General features: G+C 49.8%; 1 protein-coding gene across 2 annotated transcripts in view; it reads left to right on the forward strand.

Annotated features, from left to right (window-relative positions):
- Rgma (repulsive guidance molecule BMP co-receptor a) overlaps positions 1-12,893 on the forward strand; it is a 41,072-nt gene that overhangs the window by 9,962 nt on the left and 18,217 nt on the right. For both annotated transcript variants that reach the window (XM_075952491.1, XM_075952492.1), the window contains exon 2: positions 6,611-6,726. In XM_075952491.1, coding sequence (XP_075808606.1) covers positions 6,645-6,726 — 82 coding nt within the window. In that variant the 5' untranslated portion in view covers positions 6,611-6,644. The remainder of the gene's footprint in view (positions 1-6,610; positions 6,727-12,893) is intronic.

The following is a 12,893-nucleotide window of genomic DNA, read 5'->3' on the forward strand; positions in this document are numbered from 1 at the left end:
ACAGTCTATTCAAGAAATGAAATCTGACAGAGGCTGTTCTGGACAATGTGAGGCCGATGCCGATGGCGAAAGTCATGGGGAACAGCTGTGCATTTGTAGCCGATGATGTTGGACTTCGCAGTCAGTGGTCCTGCATCCATCTTGTGAAGCCAGCTCCGTTGTCTCGTGACAGGGGAATGGGCTGCTGAGAACTCCGGAAACACCCCTCTCGGGGTGCTAGTATCCTGTGTTGGGATGCCAGGTTCTCGACTGAGCTGCCTGAGAGAGACCAGGACGGCCTGTTGCTCATCACAGGACATCTCAAGTCTCGATCGGAGTCTTCAGTTCTTAGAGTGAGACAGAAAACCCATGCACAAGCAAAAGGAATTTCTCTCTCGTGAGGAAAACATATTACACATTTCAAGATGTTCAGAAGTGACTGGGATCTGCAAATATGTTTTTTTTCATATTTCATCTTTCACATCTACATGTGGAAGTATCCCGGGTGAGATGATGCCTCAGGTCTCTAAAGAGAGCTGTTGGGATATATGTTCTTTTAGAAAAAGTAACATTTAAGTGGTGGAGAAAAAAAAAAAACTGTTTAAATTACCAAGAAGTCACCCTCATAGTAACGGGAGGCCATCAAAACAAAAATAGCATGCACACAGAGAGAAAAGAGGCTAGAAAGAAGCTAGGAAGATTAAGTGGGCTAAACAATTCAAGGAGCATGTTTCAAGAGTCTCCAAAATCCACAGTGTGTGTGTGTGTGTGTGTGTGTGTGTGTGTGTGTGTGTGTGTTTGCTGGATCAAACCCAGAGTTCCACAAACACCAGACAACAACTCTACCACTGAACCCTTACTCCCAAGCCCTGAAGAGGGTCTTAGTGCCAACAATGACAGCAAGCTTACAAAGGCTTTGGAAGCAAATTAATAGGGCAGAGTCCCCTCCTAACCTGTTATGGCAATGAACACGGAGAGGAAGTTCTATGGCGGCCTATCCTGTCACCTACCTCAGAGAGGAAGACTGTCATAATGAAGGATGGCAGAGATGGCCTCTTGGCCAAAATGTACAGTTGTGCTTGTGCTTGCGCCTGCGTGCCTCATACACACAGAGGGAGCATGCCTGTGTAGCGGTCCCTTTAATAGTCTCTCTCGTAGAACACTGTTATTACTATTGCTAAGCACACGCCAAAGTATCAATTATCTGGATGAAGTACAACAGAGACCATGAAGCTGGACAATTTAATGGGAGAGAGGTAAACAAATCAAAAGACAAGGAAGAAACCCAGTGATGAATTACATTACCTTCAAAATACCGTCCAAGCAGGTTCCACTCAAAAGGTCATTTGTAAGAAGAGTTCAGTGGCTCCAGAGAAGGGGGACGGGAATTGCCAGAGATTAGAATGATCCTCAGAGAAAAGAAACAAAAATAGGGGGAAAAAAAAAACGGTACTTTTCTGGATGAAGAATTAAGAACAGTGGGGAATCCCCCCGGATTGATTGTGCACACAGATTTAGCTGAAATGTATATATTTTATCCGAAGAAAGCAAGGGCAGATGGTTCCAGCCTGCAGAAGAGATGCAGGTCCTGTGGAGATAGCAAACAGTGATTAACTCTTGGGTGAGCTCAAGACTGAGTAAAGAAAACACAAACGAAGCTTTGCAGGCACGTGCCCGAATTAACGCATTTACAATAACATAATCCAAATGACGACAGGAGAACAGGCTCCGGAGCCCAAGCCATTTAGAGTCAAACAAGGGCATTCCGAGGGTCCTTGCAGAGTGCTTGTTAGTCAAAGGCTGTGCAGGCCTAGATATTCAGAAACTGCCTCACGTTTTATCAGAGATGGTCCTGGACGCCAAACCAAAACAGAGTGTTCTTTCCAGGCCATGATCCAGACTTGACAGTTTCTGTCCTTCCACTGCAGAGAAAATATCTCAAGGCTGTAGAAGGCTGAGCAACGTTTAATCACCCTGGAGAGCATCTTTCACCAGAGGCTGCCCTGCTTTGTTCCTTGAGGGCTTCAGTGTGGGAAGATAAAGGCAGGGAGGTGATAGGATTAGACTTGAAGGTCATGGGGAACGTGAACAAAGACCGCCTCATCTGCTCCGGGATGGCTAGACCAGGAGTATATCAACAAGAAATTGAGTAATCGGATGGGTCAGCTTACTTGGAACTGTCAAGTGAACTGATCCAGCTCTTCAAGACATGGTATATATATATTGTGTGTGTGTGTTTGTATGTACACATGTGAGTTTCTGGGATCAGACTCAAAGCCTTGTACACACACACCCTACACCCCAAGGACAAACTCAGGTCCTCTTGTAGGCAAGGCAAACACTTTGCCATTTTTCTCCCCTGTCCCCTCCCCAGCTTTTTCAAAGCAGGGTGAGAGCAGAGAACACTCAAGAAAATTTATCAGATTCATAACTGAGAGGTAATAATGGATTGAGAGGCACTGGCCACACATCCCCATTTGTGAGGTTGGCAAAAATCCCTGAGACCAGTATTGGATCATTGGCTTCATCTATACCCAGTGGTCTGTTTGTCCAAGCGAGAAGAATCCAAAGTAAGACTAGAGCCGGCCACATGAGGGATGCCATAATTTGTCCTAGCTGGGACAAGTAATAGTGTGGCCAGAAAGAACCAAGGAAGACATGATGAAGACTCCATCAGCCCCTACAAAGCTCACCAGTTAAATTCAACTTCAGTGACAACCAGATGGCATCCCTGCCAACTGCCTCAGCTCTAGCATGCATTCTCCCCACCTTCTCCTCAGGTCATCACCTCAGGCTGTCCTGGAACTCTCTGTGTAGACCAGGCTGGCCTCTGACTTCTGAGCGCTGGGATTCAAACCGCGCACCGCCATGCCCAGCTTGAGTGAGTATTTCTGATCATTCAGCTGGTTTTCTCCTCTGTACAACACGGGTGACCATGAATGAACCTGTCTTAGCTGAAACTGTCTGAAAATGTCAACCAACACAGACAGCATAAGAACAAATCAAAGGGGCTGGAGAGACAGCTCGGTGGTTAAGATGGTGTACTGTACTTCCTGAGGACCTGTTTTCAATTCCCAGCATACCCACATCAGTTGGCTTAGAACTGCCTGTTACTCCAGTCCCAGGGACTCCAACATCTCTGACCTGGGCAGGCACCTATGTTCACATGCATATCCCTCCCCATACAAACGCACATGTGTGCACACAATCAAAAATATAGTTTTTAAAAGGAACAAATCAAAATATTAGCCATGAATTTTAGACACCTGAAAATTCACATCGTCTTTTTGATTGACACTCATCTCACTTCCCCTGTCAGTCATTGCTCCCCAGTGTTTGTTTTCACAGCAATCCAACCTTAGCATTGTGTTAGCTTTCCGTGGCAATAACAAAATAACCAAGCTTATTCACTTATAAAGAAAGAAAAAAAAACCTAGAGGCTTGTCTTGAGACACAGGAATGCATACACTAGAAAAGCAAGGAGTTTGGGAAGCTGTGATTTGAACCTAGAAATGGCGGAGAGAATGAGAGGTAACCGATACCAAGTCCCAACAAGTTCTTTTTCGTGAGAAACTGAAAGCAGGCCAGAAGAGCACTATGAGATGAGGCTGCGGAAGCTCAGCAGCCTGAGCGCTCCCTCCATGCTGTCCGGACTGGGAGAGAGGCAAGGCAGAAAGGGACTACATTCGAAAGAAGCCGCTAACACTGCACGAGGGGCGTTTGTGTCATGGTGACTTGCTAATGGGTGTCTGTGCAAGCAAGGAGAGAGGAGTGGAAGTCCATCGTGAGATGGTATGCAAAGAAAAAGAAAACGGGTTGTCTTGGCTCACAGTTTGAGGGTGTCCAGTTTGCGGCCAGGTGAGCCCATGGCTTTGGGCCTCTGGAGGTCCTACTGAGTGGCAATGGTGGGGAGCATGTGGTATAGCCAGCAGCCTACGTCATGGCCAAGAAACAAAGGAAGAAAAGAGTCAGGGTCTCAGAATCTCTCCAAAGGCATGTCCCAAGGACATAAGGACCACCAGGCTCTACCTCCTAAAACTTTGCCTGTCTCCACAGCACAGCAAGAATTGTCTTATTTCTTTATCCCCTGAGATAGCCCAGTCTGTCCTGAGCAAGCACATTTCCTGGCTGATCCCTGCCATGGAGTGAATAGCAACTGTTAGCTGCTGAGAGAAGAGAGAGTTCCCTCTAAGGGTCTACCCCCTGGTAAGCTGACTAGAGGAAGAATATTTACATTTTGGACAACACAAATTAGTCTTGAAAGACACAAATTTGGGTAGGTAACGAAAGGGGTGGGGGAGGGATGAATATGATCAAAACAGGCAGGAAACACCAAATTCAAGGAGCTGAGAAAAAAACAAAAAACAAAACAAAAAAAACTTTGGGTCTCAGGCTGAAGGGATTTCTCAGTGGTTAAGAATGCTTGTTGCTCTCACAGGCTCAGCGCTCTGTTCCTGGCACCCACGTAGGGAGGCTCACAATGTCCTGTAACTCAAACTCCAGGGGATCTGACACCCTCTTCTTCTTCTTCTTCACCCTGTCAGGTGTCAGCACCTGCACACGTGTACACACTCACAGATACATACATAAACATAAATAATTTTTTTTTTAAAAAATCGAGTCTCTCTCTCAAGACAGCACCCATCCCTAGCAGAGATGCTGAGGAAACCCCAGGGCCTGGTACCCCTCCCAAATTATATTCAGTTGTGGTCTTAAGTGACAAAAATAGCCTGGCCTTTTCACAGGGAGAAACAGGTGTTGAGATGAAAATTCCTGCTACCACTGGACCAAGGGCAGGGCTAGAGAGGCGCTCCTTCCCTGCGCTGCTGGGAATGCTTAGGAGATCTCTGGGTATACAAAGGTTTAGAAATCTGAAAGGCAGATTCCAGCCAATTATGTTTAATTCTGGACCTAAGGAGTGGAAAGGCCACAGCGAGTGTCTGGGCAGTCTGTCTGTCTGTCAGGGCTGCTCCTGGAGCAAGCAGTGCTGCTGTGATTCTCCACAGTTGTTGGGTTTGGCAGAGCAGCCTTGAAAGGAAAACTTTTGAGCCCTGGATTTGAGACGGTGAACTCTCCTTGGAGAATCCTACACCGCACTTGGAAGCTTCTGTTCAAGGGAACAATAAGTAGGCAGAGCCTGTTCTGTCAGAGACCTAAATATTTGAGAGGAATCCCCGGGGTAGCCCAACTGGAACGGAAAACCGGCTGCTACCACGAGGTTTTTGACCAAAGGAACCTACAGTGTCTGGCTTCACAGGTGATTGAGGAATTAGTTCCCCCTCATCTGCTTCAGGAAGGCCAGATTCTAAAGCTGTAAGGTCTTGCTGCCTGTCTGAGGCACCATGTGACTTCGGGGCATAGAACCGCCCCCCCCCCCCAGTCTCCTTTCCCCCTAGTCTTCCCTCCCACAGCCGAGTTCCCAACAGAGTTCTCAGTGCAGACATAACCTGCAGCTTGTGTGGCCTGCAATGAGACTGTGATAGCTCTTAAGAGAAATTGGATCAAAATCCAAATTCCCCCCACCCCACCCCAAGAGCCAGATGGGCTGGCTTGGGGGGGGGGGGAGGAATCCATTTGACTAAAAACACTTGCCCTGGCATATTTGTGTCACCCAGAAGATGTTTCTCAGGGGAAGTTGCCAGTCCCCTAAATACCACAAAGGCCGAAGAGCTAAGGGAACCTTAGAGAGGACATTTTTCTCCTGGAAAAATAGTGACTGAGTCAAGGGCGATCACCACCCTGAGGCCATCCCAAGATGGGGCTTGGGAGTATAGCCTCTGCCTCAACACCAGAGGGCTCGGCCTGCGCGCCCCAGGGACCACAGTATCTCTCTCTCACTAGGTTGGTAGCTGTGTCCTGAGAGGCAGCTTTGGGCCCGCAAGATCTCAGTTCATGAGAAAGATCTCTTGCGAACAGGGCCAGGTTCTCGCGAAGCAACCGGGTGCTTAGAGATGGTGCGGGAGGGGTCCCCAGCGGAGTCCAGGTCCGAGGCGGGCGTGATCCTTGAGGTGCAACTGTTGCCCAGAGCCTGACAACTCCGGAGGAGGCCTTTCGGTCTTCTGTGCCGGCGAGACATCTGAAGGGGAGTAAAACGAGCCCAGGGGTGTCGGTGGCGGCTTTGGAGCGGTAGTCTGGTTGCAAAGGGAGGCTGGAGTTTGTCTCCAAGCTCTTTCAATTTGGATGCGATGTTGATGGGGGAGGATTGAAACTCTCTGAGATCCCCGTGCCCTGAGCGCCTTACCCACCCGGGGGAGTGGGGAGTGGCAGTTTGGGAGCCGGGAACGCGCACTGCACTAGCCGGCCCCTGGTTCCCCAGGTCCTCTTGGCCACAAGCCGAGCAGCCTGGGCTGGCGATCCTCCCTCCCTCTCTCCCGCCAGGATGAAACCTGAGCTCGGGAGGGCGGGGCTCACGGCGGCGGGGCGCGGGGCAGCCGCGACATTGGCGGGGAAGCGAATGATGGATGGCGAGGGCGGGGCCGGGCAGCGGGGTGGGGGGTGGGGGACACCGGGCGCCCGTGGCGGAGGTGGACCGGGCCTCCCGGCTCGCTGCTCCCGCCGGCCGAGCAAGGCTGCCTCTTCTCCGCAGCGTGATTGATTTTTTTTCCTTCCTTTTCTTCTAAACTTCTTCCAGGGAGAGGCTAGTGGTAACAGGCCGAGCTGGATGGATGGGTATGGGGAGAGGGGCAGGACGTTCAGCCCTGGGATTGTGGCCGACCCTCGCCGTCCTTCTCTGCAGCTTCCCCGCAGGTAAGACACAGCTCCCTGGCCGGGGGATGGCCAGCAGGGTCCCCCGTTCCTGGGCCTCCCTGCGCGAGTTGGGGTCCCCGGTTCTCCAGCCCCCTGGGGACCCAGATTCCCATTGCCACGGGTCTTTGTCCCGTGCCCTGCATAGAGAGCGATGGATGTCGGAGGAGACCTAGAGGTGAGGGAACTCCTGCCCGAGCTCCGAAGAACAGGAGCAAATGGGGAGATCTGCAGAGCTAGGGATGCTTCTCTGCCCCCCTCCCTTCTTCCGAGAAAACGGGTGCCCTGGACGCCTTTTAGGTGCTCCAAAGGAGAGGAGAAGGGGAGGCTCGGACTCCGCACCAGGGGCACTTTCTCCAGCTCCTCGCCCACCAGTTTGCAAACCTGTTGGTTGCCCAGGGGTGGAGCTGGGGGCGCTGGGGAGGTCCCAGATTAGTCCCCGACCGCCCCGTCCCGCCCCCACGCTGGCCCACGCGGGGAAGCCCACGGACACAGGCTCAGACGCGTTAATTCCTGTTTGATAACATTCTGCGTTGCCCCCCTGTTTGTTTTTATTGTGCCAGAAAGCGAGAGAATTTCAGAATTAAAGCTGAAAAAGCCCATCTGTTTCCAATGAATCCCCCATAGTTTTTCACAATGTTTTTGGCAGATCGCTGCTTTCAAATTCCTCCGAGCCCGGACCTCTTGTTTTTGTTGGGGGAAGGGAGACCAACTCCACAGAGAAGCGTTTGTTCCTTTCCAAACGCTCCGGTTTCTTTACTTTTTTCCCCTTTGAGGGGGAGGGGGAATGAACGAAGCTTAAATCCCCGGTCTGTTTTCTTTATAATGTTTCGTAAAGTTTTATTTCATTTTTTACTTCATGCTCCTCAGATTCTGAAAAGGCCAGTTAAACGCTTTCCACACGTTTTTCTCTTTTTAAAATACAACTAAACAGTGTCATGACCAAATGGTTCTCCTTGTAAGGCGGGATCTCCCAGCCTTTTCCATTGTGTTGTGGGGTTCAGAGGTGTCTTTGAGCAAAAGATTCCAGCTTGTTTCGGAGCGCGGCCAGCTGTGGTTCTGCTGCCTCTGCGCAGCTGAGATTTGCAAGAAAGGACTTGAGTTAGGACTGGGACTGGGTTGTTTTGATTTCCTTTTCAGCCAACTGGGTTTCAAGGAACTGACAGACAGGACAGTCAGTCCAGGCTAGGCCTGGCTTCAAGTTGGCATTCCTGGGGGCACACAACATGGACAGCCAACACTATGGGGTAAGGGTGAGTTTGCTCTCTTGTCTCAGCTAAGCTAAAAGGGCCCCCAGTACCCACTTAGCCAAAACGTCCCAGCTCCCTCAGGGACTACCACCAGACCTTTTTTCTGAAACTCCCAAAGAGATAGATCCTTGCCCAGGACTAGAATGGGGGAGGGGTGTCAGTATGCCCTAACAGCCCTCATACCCCAGACACCCTGAAATCTCAAAAGCCCCACAGTGGTTTCCAACAGGGGAGATAACCTCCCTCACTGCCATGTTCTTGAAACCCAAGTTTCTTCATCTGAATCAGTGCTTCTCAACCTTCCTTATGCTGCTCCCTTTAATACAGTTCCTCATTTTGTGGTGACCCCCCCCCCCAGCCATAAAATTATTTTTGTTGCTACTTCATAATTTGTAAGTTTGCTGCTGTTACGAATCGTAATGTGAATAATCAGTTTTCTGATGGTCTTAGGAGACCCCTGTGAAAGGGTCATTTGATCCCCAGGGGTCGCGACCCACAGGTTGAGAGCTGCTGATCTAACTATTCTATTTGAAAGACTGATCTTACTTGTTCCCAAGAATTAAAATTTTTTTAAAAAAGGGGGGGGATTTAATTAAAATTTTAAAAATTAAAAACCATCATCAGAAAGAAAAAGAATATCAGAGAAGTGGCAGCAAGCCGTTGTTCATCTTGGTTTGGTCGGGGATAAAGATCCAGCCCATTGGAAGTTTTATCAGATGGGTTGATAAATGGCTTTTGTCCCTTGGCTGCCGTGGGGGGATGTGATTTCAGCTCAGTGCTGAAATTGAGAAGGGGGGCTCCCGGGGCTCTTAAAACAACACCTTCCTGCTCTTAAAGCTACAGCACTTGTTAGCTTCTGGGGCTGGAAGGTGAGGAGAGGAAGGGCCTGCAGAAGTTCTCCTGAGTAGGAAGAAGCTGCATGGCTGGGTGGGGTTAGGGCTTGTGTGTGTGTGTGTGTGGGGGGGGGGTTCTCCATTCACTTTTTTTTTTTTGGTCTTAAAAACTATTTTTGTTTTAAACTCTCTGCAGCATAGTCTGAGGCACACTGGCGGGTTATGTAATTCACAACTCAAATTCCGCCACTTTTGTGTCCAAGAAACCCATTTTGGTTTTGTTTTTTTTTTTTTTTTGGCTTCGGGGAGGGTAACTAGACCCTGGCAGATGGAGCTGATAGCTGGGTTGTGTCATGCCAACTGGCTAAGGTTTCCTCTCGCTGGAGCCCTCTGACAGTTGCATGTAGTCAAAACTGCCCACCTCTGTGAAAACTGAGCTGCTGCTCACCGAGGGCCAAATAAACCGAGTGCCTCAGGAATGTGGGTGCGCTGGAATCCGCGTGGGGCAAAAAAAGACAGTTTCCTCCGTGGGGGAAGATGCGTGATTTCCACCGCGGAGATGCGCCGTCCCCGTCTCTGACGCAGCGGTCCAGCAAACAGGATGCCCCAGACTGAAGGTCAGAGTTTTGGTGTGCAGTGGGTGGACCTTAGGGACATTAGGCAAGCCGGGGTCTCGCCCACCAAAGACAGGTGGAAGCTGGCCGAGCAGCCCTGTGAAAGCATGGGTTTGTTCAGGGCTCGCCTGCTTGAATGGCTGCCAGCGTTGAGCAGGACTGCAGATTAAATTGGACCTAGTTATGTGGAGAAAGATGCCTTCACTCTGCCAGACTGAGCATGTTTGTGTGTGTTTGGAGTGTTTACACAGACTCGCTCAACGTGGATGGCCGACTTCCCTAGCCCTTGCTCAGTGACAACTTTTTGATCTCGGCCTGATCAGAGAGAAGGCTGGAGGGGTGTCTGAATACTGTCCTACGGTAGAAGATGGGACAAAGTGGCTGCATCCCCAAGCCGGATGGGGGTAGGCCAGAAAAAAAAAAAAAACTTCTTAGAGGAGGTTTCCTCAAATAGCATCCTCTTCAGAACTCAGCAAAGAGATACTTTTTAAGCTGTGAGGCCATTGTGACTTATTCAAACAAACTTCTGAGAGAAACCCGTCCAAAGCATGGTGTGTGCATGTTGACCTGTTTCTTGTAGCTGTTCGTGCATGCCGTGTACTAGTGGGGTTCTCAAAGTGTGGGCCATGGACCAGCAGCATCAGCCTCCCCCAGGAACCTGGGCACTGCAGGTCTAGTGAAGCAGATGCAGCGAGGGAGGCCCTCCAAGGGATTCTGGTGCTCACTTGTTCGAAGGGCTAGCTTCTCAGGAGGGTACAGCCTCTCCTCCTGTTTCCTTCCCTAATCGTTGTATTTAATATTTTGAATTTTCATTTATTTTTATTTATGCGTATGCGTCTGCATGCCTGCATGTGCAACCACGTGTATGTAGAGACCAGAAGAAAACATGGGAGTCCCCGGAACTGCAGTTACTTGTTTTTAATGAGCTGTCCTGTGTAGGTGATGGGAACTGATCCCTGGTCCTCTACAAGAACAAGTGCCCTTCCCTGCTCTGCCAGCTCTTCGGCCCCCTCCCTTATGCTTTTGGATGCCCTTGGGTTACCTCTCCTACCCTTTGTTGTCCCTGTTGTAGAAGTGTTGGTCTTCAAGTGGGGACCCTGAGACTTAGAGAAACTAAGATTCTCCGAAGGACCTAAATATATCTGTGTGGCTATCGAGATGAGGATATTTTTAGCTGAACTGCTGTGTAAGAAGGCGGAACTAAGGAAGCCTGCTCCCCGTATACAGCTGCGTCTCTCAGTTAGACCCTGTGTCTGAAATGGAGAGTGTATGAGCTCATTTCTGTTGCTATAACAATACCACAGATTTTGAGGGCTACAAATAACAGACGTTTTGATTATAGCTGTGGAGGCTAGACACTCAAGGATCAAGGAACCAGCCACTGTGGTCACTGTGGTATCCAGTGAGAGGACCTTTCTAGTCCGTTTGTCTGTCCTGTGCCTTCTTACCCGCACCCCTCCCCCACAAGACAGAAGGGATGGAAAGCTGACTCTCCTGGGTCCTTTCTTTATATAAGGGCACTTTCATGAGGGCTCTACTCCCATGACATAATCGCTTCCTAAAGTCCTGGATCCTATTTCTAATACCATCCCTTTGAGGATTAGGTTTTAGCATGTGGATTTTGGGAGGGGCTGGGGTGCTGCAGAAGAAGGAAGAAAAGAACGTTCAGTTACAAGAGGCAGAGACTAGCAGCCAGGGTATGACGGGGCAGACAGACGTTTGACCTTCTGGGAGAGAACAGATATCAACTCCTAGAGTTCCCACAGTCCCTGAGGCTCTGGGGTACCCTGGAGAAAAAAGGGAAGGCTCTCTGGTTTTCTGGTGGAAGGAGAGCCTCTGCAAGGTTGTCACCCTGGTGCCCAAAGGGAGGGGATTTCGGGAAAGTGGAAGGGTAGGAGGGATAACCCAAGGACATAAGTAAGACTTGGGCTGGGGAGAGGAGACTCTGGGGTCCTGCAGAGGTGAATGAGTAAGGCTGGGCACCTGTTGTGGTTGGAGGGACTGCAGTTCCCTCTCAAGATCTTGCCTTTGGTGGACTGTGTGAGGTCTGTACTCTGCTCTCCGCCTTCAGGTTTGCACTGGGTACCAGTTAGTGCCCTACTATTCTGCTGCCTTGCTAAGATGCACCTGAAGACTTGTCTTCCCCTCCCCCTGCCAAAGTGGCCTACCCACACCACTTTGCCCAAGACTTTCTTACTTTAAAACTGAAAGTCAAAACTCCCCATGTCTCCTGGGGGCAGGCACGCCAGGATGTGGCCTCCCCAAGTTGCATCCCCTCCCCAGCTGTGTCAGGGACCCCACTACCCCGAGGCATGAAGTCTTTTCCTGCAAAATGGTCTCCTTGTAGGCCAGTCACCTAGAACTGGGAGTCCTTCCTCAGCTTTTTTTCCCTGCCGTTCTCCGTTGTCACCTTGCTGCAGCCACAGCATGAAGAATAACCCCAGGGGCTGCCTCAGTTTCCCACTCCAGTCCCACACCCAATGGACCACATTCAGAATCTCATGGTTCTCCTTGCAGCATCCAGAAGGGGCATCTCTGATTTCTGGTCAGTCCTACGCTCTCACCAAACCCCCTTTCCAAAAGATCCAGCATATCCCAGCCCCCTCATATCAATATCACACCTCCTTTCCCATGGGATGCTCTATGCCTTGACTCGCACCACCCAGTTCTGAGTTGAAAGCTCACCTCCCTGCCCAAAGTCCAAAGTCAATGCAACCTGCTGTGGTCCAATCTGACTTTTGGGTGCCCAAGCTGCACGGGGCTGTGCGTCCCCCTGGCTTCATGGACTCAGAGGTCTTCGAGTTTTGTCTTCTCCATCTTTTCTTTCTGTATGGTAAAGGTGGGAGCCATTTCCTGCCTTCTCTTCCTCTCCTCCCCCACTCTCCCAAGTTCTTCCAGTATAGTCCTAGAAGCTACAAGACCCATAGGTTGTGTGTGTGTGTTACTTTTAATTCTAGCTTTTGCTCAAAGGACAAAGACCACAGGACTTTCCCCCCAGACACCCCACATTTTCCCCAAATATTGTTTCTGATTATACAAGCAGTAGGCATTTTTTTTTAATCCAAAGACCAAAAGGGATTAAAAACCCAAAATTCTGGCCTCTCACAGACAATCCCTAATTAACATTTAACAGCATCCTTCAAGACATAATACCTTCATAATTCCCTCTCCCAGATAGGGTTGTCTGGAGTAGGAAATAGTTTTAAGAGTTCTTCGGTGGCTTGCATGGCCACAGTGTACCAGGAGTCTCCAATAGCTGCTTTTGTCCTCAGGAGCCATCACTCCTGAGGAGAAGGAGAGCTTGCCCGGTGTTGCACGGGCAGCTACCAAGCCGAGCGCAATAGCCGGTGCCAGACTCCTGCCCTTTCCAAATTTTGGATAAACACAGTTGTTAAAATTTGCTGTGTAGACTGTTAAAATCTGCTGTTGAGCGTCTGCTGAAGATGTGGGCCTGGGGTAAGAAAGAACTGCAA

The sequence above is a fragment of the Microtus pennsylvanicus genome, chromosome 18 (assembly GCF_037038515.1).
Source record: "Microtus pennsylvanicus isolate mMicPen1 chromosome 18, mMicPen1.hap1, whole genome shotgun sequence".
Lineage (NCBI taxonomy): Eukaryota > Metazoa > Chordata > Mammalia > Rodentia > Cricetidae > Microtus > Microtus pennsylvanicus.